Source organism: Paroedura picta, chromosome 12 (genome assembly GCF_049243985.1).
Source record: "Paroedura picta isolate Pp20150507F chromosome 12, Ppicta_v3.0, whole genome shotgun sequence".
NCBI classification, from domain to species: domain Eukaryota; kingdom Metazoa; phylum Chordata; class Lepidosauria; order Squamata; family Gekkonidae; genus Paroedura; species Paroedura picta.
The window spans coordinates 21,180,927-21,203,301 of NC_135380.1; the positions used below are offsets into that span (position 1 = coordinate 21,180,927).

Sequence of the window (22,375 nt, forward strand, 5' to 3'; positions counted from 1 at the left end):
TGTAGTCCATGGACATCTGGAGGGCCGCAGTTTGACTACCCCTGCTCTACACCCTGTTGTTGGTTGTCCAGAGGAACTGCTTGACCACTGTGTGAGACAGGATGGACCATTAGTCTGATCTTGCAGAGCTTTTCTTAATTTCCACCCTCAGTGTGACATAGAACAAGCAGCACAAACAAGCCTGTTTCCTGTGATTTCAGGACTGGCATAACCCACTCAAGCACTAAAGAATTTTAAAACCATATATTTCCCTATAGACTGTCTGTTCTAGGTACAAAACATCTATATTCTCACCATATGCTATCCCAGTGAAATCACAGCGTCACAGGCATGATTGCTTGACCAAGGCAATCTTCTAAGCATACAGATTATAAGACGGCATCTGGGGACCTGGAGAAAGGGGCCCCTTTCATGACCATCAGAGAACGCACCTTCTTTGCAGTCGTGCTTGTTGTCATGCAGCACAAAGCCACTGCGGCACTGGCACTCGTAGCTGCCGAAAGTGTTCAGGCACTCGTGTTGGCATCCACCGTTATCCTTCGAGCACTCATCTTTATCTAGGAGAGAAGCATCACTTTGCTTAGCAGGCTGACCCCTCCTGAGTCACAGTGAACATCCGTTACATGGTTATTGCAGGCATCAAGGTGACACTGGAACTGGTAGACTGATTTGGAGACCAGCAACTTCACTACAATGTAAGAAGGCTTGATTGGTGCAGGGTTAAGGCCTTCGTAAACAATATGAAAGCCCTGTTCAGTAGGGGAAATGAAAGTGTTCATGCAATTGACCATATAAACAGGTGAAACACTTTTCCTGGACTGTACCACTTGGGCTGCAATCACGTTTGACTTCTCCTTCACATGGGAAACTAGCATGCCAAGGGAAGTTCACTCTAGCCTTCACCCTGGTGTGTTATTTTCCCAGTGCAGGGAAGGGGTTCCCCCCTTTCCATGCAAGAACATTGCATTGTTCAATCTGCACCCTATCACTGGAAGTGGTGCAGCTCAGGAAAAAGCTTTTCGACTTCATTCCAATGACTGCGTAAGACAGTTTTCAGAACACCGTGTCACATTAAGGGCTACAACAGTGACCAAATAATATAGTTCTTCACGGAGGTTATAGATATCCTTGGCTGTTCTCAGAACTTTTAAGCTTCCACATAGAAGGACAAGAACCACAGTGACAAGCCACTTTTATGCTCAGCAGTATCCCAAATTACAGGCCTGACTCTGGGTCAGTTTTCCATACTGAGATCCAAGGATGCAGAAGATAGTAAGAGGAGAGCCAAGGTATGCCCAGAAATTCTAGCTAAAGTCCTCTCTGTGCAACTGAAACCAAACAGCACACATAACATGGGTGTAACCATTACCTGCTTACTGAAAAGATGAGTAAGAATCAACAGACACACGCACAACAAAGAGGATGCAAGAAAGAGACCAGGACAATGGCGTCCCTCTTTACTTATCAACAGAAAATGTCACAGACACAATAAAAATGCAAAACAAGGTCAGCTGGTTAAAGACAAACCAGAGAAATCTAAAAAAACAACAACAACAAGGAATTAAAAATATTAAAAAACACCCCAGCAATTAGTTCCGTCAAGTAAAGGCTTTGGAAATCTGTTTGGGGAGGTAATGAACAGGCTGTTCTCTTGATGGCAAAAGCTCCACACGTAAGGCAGATTACGAGAAGATGCTCTCTCTCTGTCCTGGAGGAATGATTCGTGAACTGAATCCTTTGGAGCTGCTGCAGAGTTCCTGAGAAACAAACTCAAGGGTAGCCAAGTGCAGGAGGGGGCTTTGTGCGTTTCTTCAGGCGGAATTTCAAGGATGGAAGTCGTAATTTTGGCAACTGCTTCCTTTCTGAAATGAGAGACATAAAGAGATGGAGAAAGAGGGAGAACAAATAATTCCACCTTTTACTGCAAGGAAAAGGGTGAGGGGAAAACAAAGTTAATTTAAATCAATAGATGGAGGGGCATGCAGTAAGAGAGGCCATACTCTTAAAGTACATACCACAAACAGCCAAATAAAGAAGCAGCTGAGATACAGGAAAGGAACATAGCTACAGGAGAAAGACTGCATAAAAAGGAGAAGCATTAAACCGTTGTAGAAGCCAGGGAGGGGGACTCTGTGGGCTGATTCAAGAGAACAGTTTTGATACTTTTGCACTTCAGTCCAAGCAGTCTTGACAGGGAGATGGCTCTGCCTAATTGTTCAGAGCAGCAATGCTGTCATGTCAGGACCTTGGAAAGATGCATCCCAAACTTCAAGCAAACTCACTGGAGGATGGATGTTTTGCAAACGGCCTTGATGAATGAGGGCTGCTCCCTCATAATGCTGGAGCCTTCAGAAGAGGAACTCAAAGAACTAGCAATATCAGAGGCTGAACCTAGCCAAGAGAACTGGGATTTCAGGGTTCTAGATTGATGGCCCCACACATCTATTGAAAAACATCACAAGAATACTTTGGCAGAGACCTGACCTGGAGGGTAGGCAGGGAGAACTTACGAGGAGCCCATTTTCAGTTGCAATGAGCCTGAGAACTGGAAGGATCAAGGCACTGGTCCCCCCTACAAGGGAGCAAGCCACTGTATAATCTGCAGTAACATTTCATTAGACATTATGGAGCTAATAGCTGTTTATGCAGCCACCGAAGGTATGATCTGCATATAACACAGTGACTGTGCTGTGTTTGAAGCTGGTCATAGGACATGTGGGATATACATGGAATAACAAATAAAATAGAAGCTCCCATGAAAATGTGGTCCCGGCCCTGTTTTCAGGAGACACTTCACAGGCATAAACATACTAATCACTCCAACCTTTCAGGGGAGAGGGTAAGTTAGCCTGAGCCATGCTCCTCAAAACCACCTGCATCTGTTTTGTCTAGGGCAGGGGTAGTCAAACTGCGGCCCTCCAGATGTCCATGGACTACAATTCCCATGAGCCCCTGCCAGCATTCGCTGGCAGGAGCTCATGGGAATTGTAGTCCATGGACATCTGGAGGGCCGCAGTTTGACTACCCCTGGTCTAGGGCGTGCACTTTGGCCTACTAACAAGCCTTCCTGTATGCCTAAAATCCTGAAGTAGGGCATGCCATATCCTTCCCTGCCAATCACACTGCCTTGCATTGCATAGGAATCTTGAGTTGTTCTTGAAAGACAGAAGAAATGGTAGGCTAAGAGGTTTATCTATCGATGGACCTCTTCTAAGTTTAGGAAGTTACAGTATTTTTAGAGGTTGTTTCTTTGACTCTAATATAACAGCCATCTCTGAGGTGAACACAGTCCAGCGATATCAATAAGGGCAGGCAGCAGACACACATTCAAATTCTTAACTGTGCTCATAATTCTCAGAGCCTGCAGCTGGGTGCATTATCTGAATCCGAATGCAGCCACTCTGTAAGCGAAGAGCTGCAACAAACACGGCATAAATAGCATCACACGATGATGGCACTTGCGAGCCCCTGTGCTCAGGGTATGTTGCTGTACCTGCTGATGAGTATGAAATTGGATTACACCCTCCTAAACATTTTCCCCAGAGTGGAATAGGCAGTTAAAGAGGGGGCCTTACCTGGAGGCTGATTTGGTGGCCCAGCATGTTGTCAAGACTTCTTGTAGCACTTTCTGCTGATTGTTTATTCCTTGGCTGGTAGGAATGTTGCTTGCTTACCATTCCTTTTTACCAGTGATGCCCTTATATCGTTGATGGATGGATTGCCATGCTTTATGCAGGGGGGCTAATTCTTACAGAGAGGCCTCAGGTAGCATCAACTTCCCTCTCTTCTTTTGTTTGTTGGCATGGCAGCCTACTGTGGTAAGGAAGTTTGATTTACCTACCAGAATATGTGTGCATATCACAGTCTGGGGGAACACTAGCATATTTAAGGGTGGCAAGGGTCTAGAAACCTGCTTCAGGGTCTAGAAACCTGTGGGCTATTGGACTATAATATCATTATCCCATGTGCTTAAAAGCGAGCCTGGGATTAAAACAATTTTGAATGAAGAATCCAGTTCTAGCTTCATCCTGCTGATGGAGAACGGCTGACGTGGGGCTGTGACCTGAATAAGGAAAGTCAGAAGGGAAGGAAAGGGTTTATATTTGCAAGCCAGTGTTCTACATTATCTGCTGCTAGTTCTTCTGTACCCAACAACCTTCAAGATGAAGCCGACTTTTATTAATATATTCTGGGTCTCTTCTTTTTCTTTGAACAAGTTCCCACTCTTGGATTTAATCAGCATTGTAACATGGTGAGAATGATTATTAGTACTACAAATGCTCTCTGCTTTCTCTTCTGCATTAACAGTCAGATCCTACTATGCTTTAGGTCTTACATATTTTCCTTCCTTTTCCCTATTCTCCATCCTCTGCCCTTCTCTTTAAAAAAGAATGAAAAGAAAATATGGTGGTGGAGGTTTGGGTGTGAACAAGTTGGGGGGGGGGGGGAAACCAAAAACAGCACTGCAAACAATTGGCCAGTTAAGGTGGAGATCTTACTCAGGACAGCCTATAATGGAGTAGAAGCCCCTGATTTGCCAGCTGTCAAAAGTATAGCCACTTTGGCTGTAGTCAAAGTGGGCAGCCACTTTGGCTGTCAAATCACAAAGGCAGAATGGGGTTGGCATAGAGTCGATATCAGGTTTCACAGCACAGAGAGTTGTTGCAAAGTTGGTCTGAGAAAGTATGGCTAATATCTTTTATATTGGATCTATTATTTTAGTTTTATGAATATGCAAACTTTGCAGAACTTAGCTGGCAGGTTTTTCTATACAGGCAGCTTTCCACACGGAGAACTGAAATAATTTCAAAATTTTGGTCATTTGGGAGCTTCTTACTGTTCTGGATTGATGGGGAAATCTACGAAACGAAACCTTGTTGAATGTTTTGCATAATGTTTTGCATAATTTCCACCATCATCCCTTTTCATCTACACTGCCCCTGCCTAGCAATGCCTCTGGCACCTGCTGTTTGGCTTAGACTTTTTCCACACCAGGAATCTGGCCTGGTGTAGTGCTCAGGGCTAATTTCTGCTTCTGGACAACATAGATGCGGTCTGGGGTGGTCCCAGGTCTGGTGCGATGCAGATCCTCATCTGCCCTGCAACCGGATGAGTGCTGCACCAGGACAGATTCCTGGTGTGGAAAAGGTCATATTGGGAATCCACACTGGACTAACCTGGGATGGGATAATTCTTGCAAATATCTCTTAGAACTATATTGGTCAACAGAGATCCAGTAATCCAAGATTTCTATACAAAATTCTTGAATTTTCAGGCATGTTTATCGAGAGTGATCTAAAACGTCTCCCCCTTCTAGGACTAAGACAGAGAAATATCAGAGGTCATCTTAAATAAGGGCAATAATGATTAGCTTTAGTTCAGATGCCCTCTAAGAATTATGGCTACTTCTAATCTTCTTCTCTAAATCATACTTCTGAGCTTCCAATCAGTGTAAGATGTAATAGCTAAATAAGGAGCTATTTTTTGTACCCCACTTTTCACAACCTGAAGGAGTCTCAAAGAGGCTTACAATTGTCTAACCTTCCAAGGTGAGGTTAAGAGAGCTCTGACTATACTTTGTCTACTCTGACCAGAAGCCATTCTTCTGCCTCCTGCCTGACACTTTTTAAACTGGAGATGGTAAGACTGAATAAGGGACCTTCTGCACATTGCAGCCAGACCAATGACTCATCTAGCACAATACTGTCTGCTCCAACTGACAATAGCCTTACAAAGTCTGAGAGGCTGTCCCAGAATCAGCTATCCAACAGCCTTGTAAGTGAAGGTATACTAGGTTGGTGAGGATGAAGGTTAGGGATCATCTTTTCTAAATATCATTTTTGTATAACACCTTGCTTTAAGTGCTTTGGAAATATATTATGAGTGAATTTGGGATTGTGTGCATGCAATTTATGTGCTCTACCATTGTACAATAGCACCTCCTAATGATTTGCCTAGGATCTGCCCAGATTTAAAACACTTGCAGTTGTATCCAAATTTGCTCTCTAATATCAGCTAATGAATTCATTAAGATTAATATCTTGTCTTTCAGCCAACTATTTCCAGGGTGACTTCCAGAAGGAAAGCATATAACTGTTATAATCTGTTATGTTAAATTTTAGTACCGCTGCTATGTTACTGTCACTAGATTTCAATGTATATTCATGATGTTTTATGTAAACCACCATGAACCTTATTAAAATACAATCTCAGTTCACTACATAATTCAATAAAGCCATATAATACTAAAACACAATGAAAATACACACACATTAATGAAACAGTAAAAGCCTGCTTGCAGCAATGGAAGAAAATTAACCAGCTAGGTAGACAAAAAAGTCTTGGTCAGGCCCTGTAGCTTAAGATGACCAGGAACTAGGCAAACATCTATGGATTTCCAAGGCTACAGTGCCATCACAGAAAGGGTTATGCTGTCAACATTACACTTACTCTAAGCTTATACATTCCTTTACCAAATGAGCCTGTCCAAGAAAATGCCCACCATACTTAGGTTGTGCTTCATGTGTAAAACTTACTAGGTAAATAACTAAGTGTAGAGAAAGGCATGAAAAACAAAACACCCTTAAACTGTGACAAAGACATATATAAAGTCCCAGTCTTGAAGCACTTACACACTCCTGAAAAGAACTCTGTTCGAGTGAATCTCCTTGAACCAGAACAAAAAGGGAGAATTAAGTACTCACCCTCCTGCCCCTGAGGTCTCATTAGCTGAAATTTATTCCGGCATGGTTCTTGGACATTGTTGGTGTGTCTTGATTTTGACAGGATTCCTGGGATACTTCCATGTCTTGCTCGAATTAAAAAACAAAGCAAACATACCAAACCCAAACCCACCTACAGAACTCTTGATCTGACCTAAGAAATGTTCTAGCTATTTGCACGAGAGAACCATTTGCCAGTAATGCATGGATCACCTGTTTGTTAGAAGCCAGGTTCTCCAGGTGTCATCAAGGGAGTGTGTTTGCCTTCTCATCAAGCCTTAGCAGTGAATGAGTGACAGATTTTACTGGCTTTTCTCTGACTTTTCTAGACAGAGGCTGGACGTTCACAATCATTTAACCTCAAATCTCCCTTATGCCAATAAAGGTATCTGAATCTGAATCTCAAATCTCCATCTAACATACGGTCAACTTGTCCTAATCGTTTGAAAGACTAACAATAGTGCCATCCTAAGCAGTCCTACTCGTCTACTCAGTGGTTCTTAGACCTAGGAAAGTGTCTTTAAGATTGCACTGTAAATTTGCTTGCTAAATGCCTGTCATGTTGAGATATAAATTCAGCTGAGCTCAACTGCAATAGTAGCAGCAGCTGGTTTTGTGGCTAAACACTGTCCTGAAAAGGGATGCTTTCCAGAAGCAGGGCTCTAACAGCCTACAGATCAGAAATCGTACATGGCATAATATTTTTAAGAAGGACTATCCCATCTGTAAAAAGGTGTATCAAAGAAGAATGAGAGGTATAATTTCTCATTATCTAGAAGTTTTGTAGAGACAAATATAGATAAGAAAGGTTATTTTACTATAGTGATGTAATGACAATGCATAATTAATATTTAATAAACTTGGTCCCTAATCTAAAGCTCTGCTCAAGACAGGCACTCATGAGTGCAAAAACTGCTGTATACCACCAGAGCACTGATCTGTTTGCCTCATGGGGTTTATTCAGACTGACAGTAGCTCTATGTGGTCTGAGATCTTAGCTACATATGCTAAGACATGAGTTTGGGACCTTCAGCATGCAAAGTATAATAGCCCTTTCTCACAAACAGGTACTTAATTTCTGAATAAACATTTTAGAATTTCTCTGTGTTCTTCTGTATTGAGAGTTTTGTTCTTCTTTGATGTATTTTCTTTGACACCACTGGAGTTTTTGCCCATTATCCAGTAGCTGCCCAATCTTAAATGAGTGAAAGGATACTCAATGTTTTTTTTTTCATTGCAGTGACATAAAGGAAACAATACAACATGGAACACAAGATGACATAAGCAGGTAATGGTGTCCCAACATTCTCTGCCTTTTCTGAACACCTCCCACCAGCACAACAGTTGCCTGGCTACACATGAAGGGGATGGTGTTTTTTCCTCTTATGGCTCTGGGAAAAAAAACAATGCTAAGCTAGTTCAGCAAAGATAGAATTTCCCCACACAGCTGTCCTACATCAGGGTTGCTTTTAAAAAAAAAACACAAGTAGAGAGATGGGAAAGATGTCATCAAGCAGAGCAAAAGTCATGATTATGTTTATATGCAACCAGAAAAGGAATATGCAATGATGCTACTAGGTGCACAACAGCGTAGAGTAAAGATGGTCATAGGGTACATCATTAGGTCAGGCAGAACACCGTAGCTCAGATAAAGGAAGCATCATAGCTCAGGTAGAGGAAGCAGTGCATTTGCAGAGTTTTAATTCCTGGTATTATTCATTAAAAAGAACAGTGCTAGAGAATGCAGTACCCTAAGAAAAGGAAATCCAATTACAAGCGAAAATGGAAAACTTGACAGGGGCATTTATGGAATTGGTGAGATTACAACCATATGGGAGCACAAATCTGGGATGGACAAGGTGCAACAGGCAAAATGCTCCACCATGCTGGAGAAGAAAGACCCGGGGTGACTGCCACAGCTCAAACACCAGCAGGCAGCCCAGCATGGAGCCTCTCATGTGGTAAAGGTCCAGCTGAAACATCTACAAATGTGGCAAATTCGGAACCCTCATAAACCCCAATGTTGTGATTTGTATAACTGTAGGAGGTACAGCTACAGTTTGGGTTAGACGTGGTTTTGGGATATTACAAGGAGCCCAAAGGTTTGAAAGAGTGCTTGGCCATATATTTTTGCAAGATTGTAGTTTAAAGACAGATTTGATCTCTGTTGTAACTGAAGCAGAGAGCTCGAACTTATGTTTCTTTTTGCTGTGGGCATCTTTAAGGAGAATGGAAGGAGAAACAACACTGCTGGGCAGAGCTAAGTGTAGCCATCCCCCTGAAATAGAGACTAATTGAAGTCAATGAGGCTTGTGCATGGCTCAGCTGTGCACTGCTGTGGCTATTGTGTGCATCTCACATTCACTTTCAACTAGTGCATCAGAAGAATGACTCAAGACAGATGCCCTGACAGGGAAGCAGGTGCCTAAATAGTGTCATCTGTTCTCGCTGTTTTGCATCAGTAATTAAGTACGTATTTCAGAGAGGCCAATTTTGGCAGAAACACTTGGCTTCATCTAGGAAAGCCAATTTGAAATAAGGGAAGGCGTATGAGCTGTCAGAAGGCCCAGACTGGCAACAGGCAACTACAACCAAGGTCTCTATTCCTCGCCAGCTTTTTTATTTTGCAAGGCAAAGAAGGTGGCATTCACATCACTCTGTCCGAATTCTGCAGTATAAGCCAGCATAGATAGATCAAAGGATACATGTGCTGAACAAAAGCAATGTCAGGCAGAACATGCTAATCTTATTTGCTGATTTGAGATTATTAAAAAATGAGAATTATGGCCCCAAATGCAGGAGGAATACAGGTAAGTAGCCTGTCACCACATCAAAAAGAAGGGGCTGTGACCAAATTAGGAGTATTTGTATGTAGTCCTGTAATTATAATGAGCCAAATTCTCTTCTGAGTTACATTTGTTTCAAGTGAATTTGTATAAACAGCAACAGTATTTGAATGAATGGGACCTTCGAAAGCCCTGTTGTTGGCTACTTCAGCCTTTGGAAATTAGATGAATCCCAGTGGAGATGGAATTATTTCAGACTCCTTTTTCAGGCCCCAGCCCCAGCTTCCTATTATGCAATCTGACCACTTTGCCTAGGTCCTTCTGACAGCCAGATAGCAAAGGGTGTTATTTTAATACAGATGAGCAGGAATGTTAACTAACCTCCATCAAAAAGCTTGCATCCTTTGGTTGACTGCTTGATTAAGACTGAGCCTTGTTATGGTCAGTGCTACACAAGAGGCAATCTTCACACACGTAGGAGCCCTCTGAATGTGTGTTCTACGTGTGAGCTAAAAAACCTCGGCTGAATATCTTAACAATCACATCCCTTACCTACCTAGTGTTAATTTATTGTGCAGAGGTGCAAATCTTTGTGACTATTCCTATGTATACACAGAGGTATCAGTTGGGTGGCTGAAAGTATTTTGATGCCTTCTCCCATGATTTTCAAGACAGGTTTTCAAGGCAATGCCTGCAGGGCACTGGACCCAGGGGGCAGGAGCCAATGAGAAGTGCAAGTCAATGAGAAGTGCAATCTGTGAGCCAATGAGAAGTGCAATCTGTGAGCCAATGAGAAGTGCAATCTGTGAGCCAATGAGAAGTGCAAGTCATGCCTGTCGCTTTCCCCAACACAGCTGCCATCCACCATTTGCAACATCTGAAGTGGCATCACTTGTCACTTGGGTAGCAAACCAGTCCCGGTCTGAAACAATAGGAGTCTCTTTAATGGGTATGTTGTTGAGGTCAAGTCCCATATGAGATGTGCAATCAAGTAGGACTCTTTGGAATAAGGTGATAATTGGTAAAACATACTAGTTTCCTAGCTTCCGTTGGCCATGTCTCATTTGTTTAAAAAAACAAAATACAGCAAAGTTTTATAATACCAATAAAATCAACTACTGATTTTTCATAGAATTATTATGGAAGATAACTGTCCACCAAGAAATGGAAGACATTTTATCATCCAGCTGTCAAAAATATAACATCTGAACAGGAAATCTGACTACAAATGGCTGGCTGAATCATAATTGTTAACCATGAATTAAATGTGTGGCTGTTGGGATGGTAATAGACACAAAATATCTGAGATCACATTCCAAAGAGAGAGATCATCACACAAGAAGAGTTGGCTTTTATACTCTGCTTTTCACTACCAGGAGTCTCAAAGTGGCTTACAATTGCCTTCCATTTCTCTCCCCACAACAGACATTCTGAGGAAGGTGAGGCTGAGAGAGCTCTGACAGGACTGCTCTGTGAGAATCGTTCTAAGAGAACTAACCCAAGGTCACCCAGCTGGCTGCATGTGGAGAAGCAGGGAATCAAACCCAGCTCGGCTTAGAAGCTGCCGCCCTTAACCACTACACCAAGTGACTGGGACTGATTATTGGATCATAGATTATCATGTTTGGACATTGCCCATGATGTATCAGAAACAATGAGTAAACAGGATTTCACCCAGCTCATTAGAAGACATCTGAGGGACTTTGATTATGTTCATTAGAGCCTGCAGAGTGTGTTTCAGTAGGCGTTCTATCTATCTGAGCTGTCTATCTATTGGGGCTAATTCTTCCAAAGTATAAAAGGGTTTGTGCGCCTGAATGCGCTACCTTCAGCAGTGATGTTAGGAAGATTCAATGGAACTCAATATTCAGATAGACTCTGCAACGTGGCAACAACATAATTGATTCTGTGGATCATGTTCTTTTTGTCTATCCCAAATGTTCAGATTTAATAGCTGAATTAATCTCTTCATTAGTTAATCAGGACTTTGTCTTTTCAGAGCCTATATAATCTGCCTAAGAGATAAAAATAAACAAACCACTTTGTATGCAATGAAATTTCCAGCAGGTATTATAAAGTTACACAATCATGTTTGAAGTAATGTTTAGGCCCTCCTTTTGTTGGCTGGGGGTTTGCTGTTTATGATTCTGCTTGTGAAAACAGTAATCAAGAAGTAAAAGTCAATTAAAATATACTTCCAACCCTTTTCTCTCTTTCTCTCCCTTTGCTTTGCTGGAGAAGCAGAAGGCACCCCAAGAAATAAAATTCCATTGAAGTTTCTATGTAACAGCCTCAATCTAGTGTCCCACAGAAAGCTGTGGAATTAAGTCATGACTAAATTTAGCTGTAGAAAGGTAAAGGTATCCCCTGTGCAAGCACCAGGTCATGTCTGACCCTTGGGGTGATGCCCTCCAGCGTTTTCATGGCAGACTCAATACGGGGTGGTTTGCCAGTGCCTTCCCCAGTCATTACCGTTTACCTTGTATAAGTGACCTAAGTATGGCTGCTTCATTTTCTTTCACTTGTAAGGTAAAGGTATCCCCTGTGCAAGCACCGGGTCATGTCTGACCCTTGGGGTGACGCCCTCTAGGGTTTTCATGGCAGACTCAATACGGGGTGGTTTGCCAGTGCCTTCCTTCCCCAGTCATTACCGTTTACCCCCCAGCAAGCTGGGTACTCATTTTACCAACCTCTGAAGGATGGAAGGCTGAGTCAACCCTGAGCCGGCTGCTGGGATCGAACTCCCAACCTCATGGGCAGACAGCTTCAGACTGCATGTCTGCTGCCTTACCACTCTGCACCACAAGAGGCTCTTAAATGTAGCTGTACAAGGCCCAATATGTTCAAGATCAGGGAACACTGGTTACAGACATTTTAAAGTGGATTTATTCCTGTCAGGTACATTTATCTATCCCAAACGCCTTTAGTTTGGAGAACGGCAGAAACTACAGCTATTGTCCTATAGTTCCCAAGCACAATGTACCCGCATAGCAGCTATGGTAAATGGACAGTACTTAATACGAAGGCAACAAAAGCATCTCCTTATTGTTGGGATCCCAGCAATAGAAGACTTACTGCTGATGACTTATTAATTTGGAAGTGCACACACAAAAGAAGGAAGAGAAACATCACCTACCATTGGTAGTATTTGGTCACATATATGGAATGCTTGCACTTTTACAATAATTTCTCAAACTAGGGGTTCTTTTGTGAATCCAGTTAGCATTTAAGCCAGATTCTCTGCTGATATAAATTGCAGCATCTCTGTTAAGGCTGAAGAAGAGCTGCGGCCAGTTAGAGGGCAGGGAAGAATAGTCATGTTCTTAACTGGTAATTCACTTTTCAGTCCAGGACAAATGCCTTTCTCCAGGGAAGGCAACCAACAGAACTAAGCCCTGACTTAAGGGAAACAACGCTTCCTGGTGGGGGGTGGGGGGAATTAGGGACTGCACCCTCTAAGCACAGATAAGTGTATGAAAGGATTAGTGCTGGAATGAGATGAACCGGGGAGCAGGGCAGGGAGAAGCATCCATGCTTCAAGCGAGCAAAGCAGTTCTACCTGAGAAGAAATGAGCCTTGAAGCCTTTCTTGGATACGGTGTTGTCAGACTTGAATTCTATGCGCATGTTGTTGTACTGGGAGGTGATCACATCCGGCTTTTCGGCCCCACAGAACTTGCCATGTAGCTTGGCCTCAGCAGTGAGCCCGCTGCGCACTTCTACGAAGTCATACTTACATACCTGCAGGAAGAGAGGCACCAGGAATTCATCGGGCTTCACAGGGCAAGGACAGACAACAGTGGCCCAAACAGCCAGTCTGTTCTGCAACTGAGGCAGGTATTTCAAATCGCACCATCCCCAAACCTTCTGATTTGTAAGATGGAAAACACCTCACAAATATTAAGATAATCCCAGAGAACCTTCTCCATGTTCCCTTGATAATGTGAATTGTTTTTATACTTCTGATTTAGAGAAATTGTTACATTTACACAATGAAATAGTCCAACATTACTTCCCACTTCCAACTGTTCATTCCTAAACTGTAATTACTGCTAGCAAATCTACCGTCTTGATTCAGGAATGCGGCACCATCCTTTTTGTGGCTGCCTCAAGGTTAAAGAGCCATATATCTCAAGATGTACAGTTATGTGCATTCTTGCTGGATCACAAAGCAACACAAAGTTCACAAACACCCTTTGATTTTGAGCCTTAGGCAATGCACAGTCCAAGAGACCTTAGACTGATCTTTCTCTCTCGAATACACATACCCACAAAGGATTTTTGTGAAGCTAAAATTGAAAAGGAAATATATATTTACCCTGAATTCCTTGGAGAAATGAAGGAACAAAAATGTGAAGACAATCCTCCAGGAGAGGATATGAAGTGTAAGGGAAAGAAATTTGTTTTACTTACATCATTACCCTCTGTCTCAAAGAACTCAAACTGCAGGGATATACGGTACTGTGTTGGTGCCACTAGCTGCCAGATGCAGTTCCTGTTGGGTGGGTATTCTTTGGGCCACCCGGGACTTGTAATGGAGCCATTCAGTTTGGCGAGGAACCCACCACAGGCAGCTGCACAACAGAAAACCCAACAGTCTCAGGCTCCAAAATGATCACTAGATGCAGCTATAGAACTGTACACCACTACAACCTGGGAGCGAACAACTTTCAGCCTTGCTGGTTTAGAAGCAGCAGCAACAGGCAGAAGATATATTTTACAGCTGAGCAGGTTCCTTCTCAAGATACTCACCCTCACACCTGCGCTTATCTGAGCCCAATTCGTAACCGGGGTCACAAGCACACTTGTAGCTGCCCAGGGTGTTCACACAACGTTGCTCACACCCACCATTGTTCGGTCTGGAGCATTCATCCACTTCTAAGGAGGGGAAAAGAACAGAAGATGTCTCAATATGTGGCTTGCATTTATTGCCCCGTCTAATTCTGCTCCGGTGGTAAACCTGCAACAGGGGCAGCCCTTGTTCCCATTCCATATATATGCCTTCTGGATCATTGAAAAGGCTATTTAGAAAGAAAAAGGGAAGGAATGGCTAACTTCACAATCCTGCAACGAAGAAAAGCATAACCATTATCCGAAGATGAGAAATCTTCTGTGCAGACAAAAGAAACCTGCTCTATGGTTAGAGTGGGGCTTCTTTCTGCCCAAATTATTCACAAAATTCACAAGCTTTTCCTGGTGAAGCCTGCCTCCTAGTGGCCAGAACTGGGACACACATGCACCACCTGGACAACCTGCTCAGCAATAAGATGACGGTTGCACAATGGGTTGTCCAGGTATCTTTCACACATGCTCTGCTTTAAAGCCAGGATATTCTATCCCTGACCAAAAGCTGAAGTCCTGCATGCCATCTTCTAAGCTCAATGTAATGATACACATGGAAGGCAGTACCTTTGAAGAAGTTGACAGCAAAGCCAGCCTTGTTAATGGACCCGTCAGACACAAACTTCATCCACAACTTGTTGGAAGTGCTTTTGATGTCATCAGGCTTATCATAACCACAGTACCTTCCAATCAGATTGCTTGTCTCCAAGGGACCATCCCGGATCTCTAGGTAGTCATAAGCACAGCTGTCATGACGTTCAATCTGTAGGAGTAGGGGAGAAAGGGAGGCATGGAATAATGAATAATCATTATTGCCAGAATATATGCCAAATTCCACTGGGAAAGCCATACAGAAAATAACCAGCTAAGGTTATTCTCAGTTGCATACTGAGCTGAGCCTCTAAGGTCATTACTGGTGGGGGACGGGAAGTCCGAAGGCACACACGAAAGAAATCGATAGGCTGAACTAGAAGGAGCATTTGGCATGATTTTCACACAACTGTAAATTATGATAGAGCCTTGTGAGATCCTACAGCCAAAGGCCAAGAGGCTGAGCAGCAGGAGGACTAGAGCCACTGCAAAAGGGTACTTCTAAGTCCCAGCCCAGAAAGGTGGTCCAGAGGGATACAATGACTGAGGGTTACTGAAAAGCTGGTGACAGGTTGAGGAGAATCAATAGAGTCACACTCCTCTCTTTCATCTCCCAATATAGGTCATCCACCAGGATGACCATGGCTGTTTCAGTTCCATAACCTGACTGCAAAGCATCCAAATGACCTGCTTCATTGTCTTCTTGCCATTGTCTTCTTGCCAATAGGAGGCATAAGTCCAAGGATGATGTCCATTTTGATATTGCAAATAAGAACAATCAGTTTAGTGGGAAATAGCTTGTGGTATTACGTTGGTACCTCAAATGCCTGGAAAGCGAGGCCCACATGGAAACCCTCTGAGACAGTTATCTTCCAGATACATGCTTTATTTGGCCGGTAATCATCAGGATAGTTGGGGGACTGGATGTGCCCATTGTCTTTCTTCATATCTCCCCCACAGATTGCTAAAAGGAGAACATAAATGCGTGAGAAGCACACCCCAGGCAAAAACCTTGTTTCCCTTGAATGGGGCTCGTCTGCATCTGGAAATATGACCCTGAAAGGGACTTCTTAAGACAGGAGAAAACAATACATAGCTGTCTTATTAAAAGAACACACACATCAGGGCTAGGTGAGGTGATAGGGTCTGCAAATGGGATACTATACCCACAATACCTGCAGAAGTAGAACCCCAGTTCAGTTATTCATTTCAGTTGTAAAACACATCTCTCAGCTCATTGGAGGGAGCCGTAGCAACTGCCCTCTGCCATCTGAGAGACAGAAACTGATCTGCAGATGGGCAAAGAAGGAAAGGTCCATGCCAATGGTCTCTCCATCTCCATCCCCGTTGCTATGGATAAACCCAGAGAGAAAGGGCCACAGTAGACATGTTACGATCATAGATCTCCATCAACCTGTAAAAGGTATGTTGTGTCTATAATTAGAGTAAGGAGGGCAGAAGGGATTTAACCCTTCAACCCCCTGCTTAGGTTTGCTAATCAAAATGAGGCTCTCCATATTTTTAAAGTGTTTTAAAGGGAGGAGTGTCCCTTAAAAATGATCTTTTTTTCTTTTAAAATGTTAACTGGATAGGAAGCCTTATTTCAATGAGCAAAATCAAGTAAGAGATGAAAGTTAACCTCCCCTTTTGCCTTTCTCTGTGGCCCCCTCTGCATTGTGTCTGCAAGAACAATTTACATTCTGCAGATCTGTGATTACGTCTGTTTTGAGAGAAGAGTGGCAGACATGGTGGAGGGCTGAAGGTGGGAAGAGTTTCGAAACTTTAGGAAGAAGGCAAGGAGGAACAGCTAGAGAAACAAGAAAACAGGGACAAGGATGAGAGAATGGCAATCCTCTGTGGTAAATAGAACTTTTGTATCATCTCTCTAGTTCTCCTGTGTTTTAGGGCAGGGGCATTTGCTGGCAGGGGCTCATGGGAATTGTAGTCCATGAACATCTGGAGGACCACAGGTTGACTACCCCTGTTTTAGGGCAACTGATACATAATGCTCCAGGCACAAGGGGTCAGGACCTACTCATCTGCAAATGACCTCCTATCTACCAGGGCAGGGGTAGTCAACCGGTGGTCCTCCAGATGTTAATGGACTACAGTTCCCATGAGCTCCTGCCACCAAATGCTGGCAGGGGCTCATGGGGATTGTAGTCCATGAACATCTGGAGGACCACCGGTTGACTACCCCTGTACCAGGGAACATGATTTTCTTCAGCATCCACCAATCTTCTAGTCAAACCAAAAGTAATTACAAACGGCACAAAAAAAAATGAACGAAAAACGACAATAAAACTTTGGCTGTCCAAAATCACATCGAAAGGACACTCCTCATTCTCCTCTTACAACAGAGGAAGCATTCTCAAGGACAGTTCACTGTATTGTCTCTCAGGATATGACTTGATTTGGGGGACTGTACCCTAAAAAATATGATTCCGGCTTTGAAGTAATTTGAAGGGGTTTCCTGCCCTGGCTACATCCTCCCCTTCTCTGAAATCCTCCCCATCCTTGCACTTCTCCTGCCCAGGTTAAGTAGGAAAAAACAGCACCTTCATAGACTGCAAAGAAGCCTTTGCCGACCCAGTTGCTGCTGCTGCGGAATTCTATCCAGAGGCGGCTGTCACTGGAGAGGATGGACTCCGGGAGCTTATTCCCACAGAACCTACCTGGAGAAAAACCACACTTCGTTGGATATGTCTTTTGTACCTCTAGGTGCTGCTGAGTGGCAGAACTGCAATTCTTTCCATTCATGCAGAGTCACATGTATCTCAGGTCCTACTGAGTCATTCACCCTAAATTCCATTTCCTCCCCCAACACTCTCAAACTCAGACATGGAAGAAGAAGAGGAGTTGGTTCTTATATGCTGCTTTTCTCTACCCGAAGGAGTCTCAAAGTGGCTTACCATTGCCTTCCCTTTCCTCTCCCCACAACAGACACTCTGTGAGGTGGGTGAGGCTGAGAGAGCCTTGATATTACTGCTTGGTCCAAGCAGCTTTATCAATGCTGTGGCGAGCCCGAGGTTACCCAGCTGGCTGCATGAGGAGAAGTGCGGAATCAAATCCGGCTCACCAGATTAGAAGTCCGCACTCCTAACCACTACACCAAGCTGGCTCTACAGACTCTACATTCTCCAAACTCTGGAATGGCTGAACAGACTTTTCATCAAGGATAGGTAACCTATTTGGTGCAAGTGGCAAGAAAAAGAAAACTGCATAGACCGGTGACGATGGTGGCATACAGCAAGCCGAGGGAGGAAGGGACAAGAGCTGTACTTGGCCAGACACACTGGGAGCAGGGTGAGCCTTAGCACCACCTCCAGAGCCCCAGAGGTGCCCCATGGATCTTGCTGGAGTCAGTGCAAGCTAAAGAGGCGATGACACATGCAAGCTTTACTTTCTCTCCCACCACCTGCCCCAACAGCACTGCCAATATCCTAGGGTCTTGCACGAATTGCTTGAGCTGAGCAAAATGGTTTCATATGTTGCTGTTTGGCACATGTGCCAGGGGTTGCCAATCCCTGCTTCATATGAGAATAACTACTTACATATAGTTGGAATGCCCTTCTAAATGACAAATTTTAGTGGAACACGACTCCCCTTTTAAAGGCCCTTGCCTAAAGAATTCCTTACAGAACAGTAAAGCTATCACTTCACCTGCTGTTAATTAAAGAAACAACAAAATCTAGTTCAGTGCATTTTATTCGTTAAATTAAGTCTTAATGCAAAGTCAAGGAAACCTTGGAAATGGCCAGGGGATGAATGAATTAACTGGGGTAAAAGGCCAAAAGGGACTTTTATATTGCCTCAGTATTTATCTGCAATTCATAGGGGAGGAAAATAATGGTCCCCCCACAAATAGTGAGAAGGGTGGAATATCAAGCAAATAGATTAGATGACCCAGTGTTGTGTAGTGTTGGACTAATAACCCTTGAGATACCTGCGTTCAAATCCCTACTCAGTCATGGAGCTCAGACTAACCTTCCCTCACACAATTATTGTGGAGACAGAAATGGAGCAGGAGGGGACAATGCTTCCTCCAGCTGTGCAGGCAGGAGATTTCTGGAAGAGATGCTTCCCATCCCCCTCTCCTTGCAAGCTCAGTGGATTTGGGGTCTTTCCTGCAACCCCTTTAAACAGGCTGCACCTGCTATGACAAAAAGGGAGATAGGATCATTGGGGGTGCGTGAGTGAGCACAAGACAGCTGGGCTGGCACTGAGAAGGCTCTCTCTGTAGGCACAGCTGCCTCTGGCTCCATGGTGTAGCCCCTGTAAATGTCCTGCACAAGGGAGCCTGCAGCTGGGATGGTGGGGAGATCTCTCCCTGCCATTCCAGCTGTAAGCCTCCCCCCTTGCAGCCTGGTTTAAAGATGTGCAGGAGAGAGCCTGAGACAGCTGTGCTGGTGGGAAGAGCTGCACAGCCAGGTGGGAGAGAGATGGGATGCCTCTTCCCTGGTGATCCTGTCTCTCTTTCTCTTGGTGAAACCTGTTTACAGGGGTTGGAGTAGAGAGCTCAAGACCACCAAACTGGCAGGGTGAGCTCTCTGTGCCAGGGAGTCCATCCACAGTTGGTCCAGTGGAGAAAATTTTCCCTGTCAGCTCTGCTGTCTTGGTCTCCCTCCTGCAGCCCCTTTATACCAGGCTGCATGAGGGAGTCCACAATTGAGATGGCAGGGAGAACTATTAGCTGTTGGTTTAAATGGCTCCAAGTCTAAGCTCTGCTTTCTGCTCCCTGTGAAAAGCTGTGGGGATCTCAAAGAAGAGTTTAAATTGCTCCAAGCCATTTAAACCAAGCAGCTGAGCAGCAGGGAACTCCTAACCCCTCAGCTACTTTTCATGAAGAGCAGGATGCTGCTCTTCAGGAAGGGTCACAAACCACCATGAACTTTGGAGAAGTTTGTTGTTCTATGCCAGTAAAGGCCAAAATCCATGATGAACTTTAGTTTATCAGCCAATTCGTGCCCATCCCCAATAGACAAAGAGCCCAATCTGCCCTACTGACTGATGGGAAATCAGTAAGCCGGCATTTCACTAAGAGTTCAGAGAAGATGAGAGTCTCTACCAGCGTTATAATGTAAGCTTCTATGAGATCTAGTCTAGACATACAGCACAGTTTGGCCACAGATATACTCCTGCTGGTTACCTCGCAAAGCAGACTTTCTCCAGAACCCGTCTCTCACCTCCAAGTAATCATACCAGCATAACCGACTTCGATACAGATCCAGGGTTGTAAAGTTCAGCCTAATCTGGGAAGCAAGAAGAGATTACAACCCCAGGAATAAGCAAAACATATTCAACTAGTACTTATATATATTCTGCAAATGTTCATGCTCCCTCTTTGATTTGGTGATAGGAGCCACCTGACAATGGTAGTGAATATAACTGCAGAAGCAGTTCAAAATTTATAGTCCGACCTATGGAAAATAATACAAATATTCTCTCTACATAATTATAATATGGAACTAGGGGACCAATATGCCTCCCAGGGAATTTTAGAGTTCATTTATAATGAGCAAAAATAACAACACAAATGGAATAACCGAGAAGCATGAACACTGCTGAAAGACCAAGATTAATTCTGGAGGCAGGTTTCCTTACTCCTTGCTTGGTTTTCTACTTTTGTTCAGCTCATTAACCTGAATATAACAGTGATTCATTCACAGATGCACATCATAGAGGGCTGGATTCTGCAATCTGTAGGCACAAATGTGGCATCTTCCCCATCCTTCCCCTCCCAGCTGGAACCCTTTCCAAAACCAGGGAAAGTTTACTCTTGGAGTGGAGGGATCTGCATTGGCTAAAAGTCACTCTTGTGGTGCAGGGTGGTAAGGCAGCCGACATGCTGTCTAAAGCTCTGACAATGAAGCTGGGAGTTCGATTTCAGCAGCTGGCTCAAGGTTGACTCAGCCTTCCATCCTTCCGAGGTCGGTAAAATGAGTACCCAGCTTTCTGGAGGGTAAACGGTAATGACTGGGGAAGGCACTGGCAAACCACCCTGTATTGCGTCTGCCAAGAAAACGCTAGAGGGTCAGACGTGACTCAGTGCTTGCACAGGGGATACCTTTACCTTTACCTTTAAAAGTCACGTGGGTCAGGCTGCTGCAGTGGGAGGGGGGCAAAGTTGTCCCTTTTTTACCTTTTGTGAGCTGCAATACTGAACACTTGAATAAAACTATCTGAAAATCAGCATGAGGAAACAATGGCATTCAACACAGCAGGATCCAGGCCCAGTCTTCTCATAGGACAGTGATGCCTGCCCGTATCACTTTCTCCTTCTTCAGAACAGAGACAGCTCCACAGAAATTCTGGCAGCTGTTAGCTCCATTTGTTTACTGCTAGGTGAAGAAGCCAGAGCTGGAAGAAATCCCAATCCTTGCTGACCTTGTAGCCATCCAGAGGAATGCAAAAGCTGCTACAGCTTTCTGGCTTACATGCCACAGAGTGTTTTTCTCCATCTCTGGGTTGTCCCTTTTAAAAGGTCAAGCTCCTGTACCTTTAAGAATAGTCTGATATAGAAAATTAGTAGATGAAGCTCCTCATCAGCTACTAAATCACTTTATCACAAAAGTTTCACCCGCTAAATTTCTGGATGGGAGTTACGATCCAAAAGACAGCACATGAAGCTGCCCTGTTTGTAGTCCACTTAGCTTTGTATTGCCCATTTGAACTGTAGGGATCTCAGGCATTGCAAGTCTTTTCCATCACCAAGATACCTTTAAATGCAGATGGCAGGAACTGAACCCGGGACCTTTTTCATGCAAAGCACACGTTGGATCACCAAGCCACAGTTACCCTGCCCTATCTGAATGCGGCAAGCATTGCTAACATCAGCAGAAAATATGGAAGGCACACAACCTGGGCACTTCCTTGGGTATGCCCTGCAAAACATCTGCACTGGATGTTTTGAAACTCATGTAGACCGCTCAATTTTAAAGCATTTCCACAAGATCAAAATGAAAAATGCTGATGCATCTTGTCTGGGGCAGGCAGCAGGGCCAAGGGAAGAGAACGCCCTGTGCACTGCAGCCCTGCCAACTTCCTCCCTGGCTCACCTATGCCTGGCCTCTGGGTGAGCTCAGTGGTCTTGACAAGACGACTTACAGAGGCAGTGGGAGACAGCAATGACTGGGATGAGGCAGTGGGGATCAGCAGAGGCAATGCAGCTGGAGGGAGCGGGGGTTGCACAACCAGTGGCAGGGTTTACCCAGTGGAAACAAATGACAAGGGAGAGGGAATCAGCCAAATCTGAGGATCCCAGGATCAGGAAGTGGTGGGGAGGCTGGAAAGTGGATGGGTGGACCCCGGGGACATGAAGAAACCAGCCACGGCACCAGAAGCAGAGCCACCCCACCCTCTGCTAGCCAGGATGTTGCTGAGGATGGAGAACACCTAGCACAGAGAGGGGATGGAAGGCAGGAAAACTGCCCTC

The 22,375-nt window shown here is 44.2% G+C and overlaps 1 protein-coding gene across 3 annotated transcripts in view; it reads right to left on the minus strand.

The window, feature by feature from the left end:
- BMP1 (bone morphogenetic protein 1) overlaps window positions 1-22,375 on the minus strand; it is a 128,469-nt gene that overhangs the window by 4,581 nt on the left and 101,513 nt on the right. For 2 of the 3 annotated variants that reach the window (XM_077306105.1, XM_077306106.1), the window contains exons 10-17: window positions 20,090-20,192; window positions 17,499-17,615; window positions 15,759-15,904; window positions 14,917-15,112; window positions 14,260-14,385; window positions 13,921-14,081; window positions 13,068-13,248; window positions 432-557 (exon numbers count right to left, since the gene is read on the minus strand). In XM_077306105.1, coding sequence (XP_077162220.1) covers window positions 432-557; window positions 13,068-13,248; window positions 13,921-14,081; window positions 14,260-14,385; window positions 14,917-15,112; window positions 15,759-15,904; window positions 17,499-17,615; window positions 20,090-20,192 — 1,156 coding nt within the window. Of the gene's footprint in view, window positions 1-431; window positions 558-1,423; window positions 1,863-13,067; window positions 13,249-13,920; window positions 14,082-14,259; window positions 14,386-14,916; window positions 15,113-15,758; window positions 15,905-17,498; window positions 17,616-20,089; window positions 20,193-22,375 lie in introns of those variants that run through there. The other variant, XM_077306107.1, reaches the window with a different exon arrangement.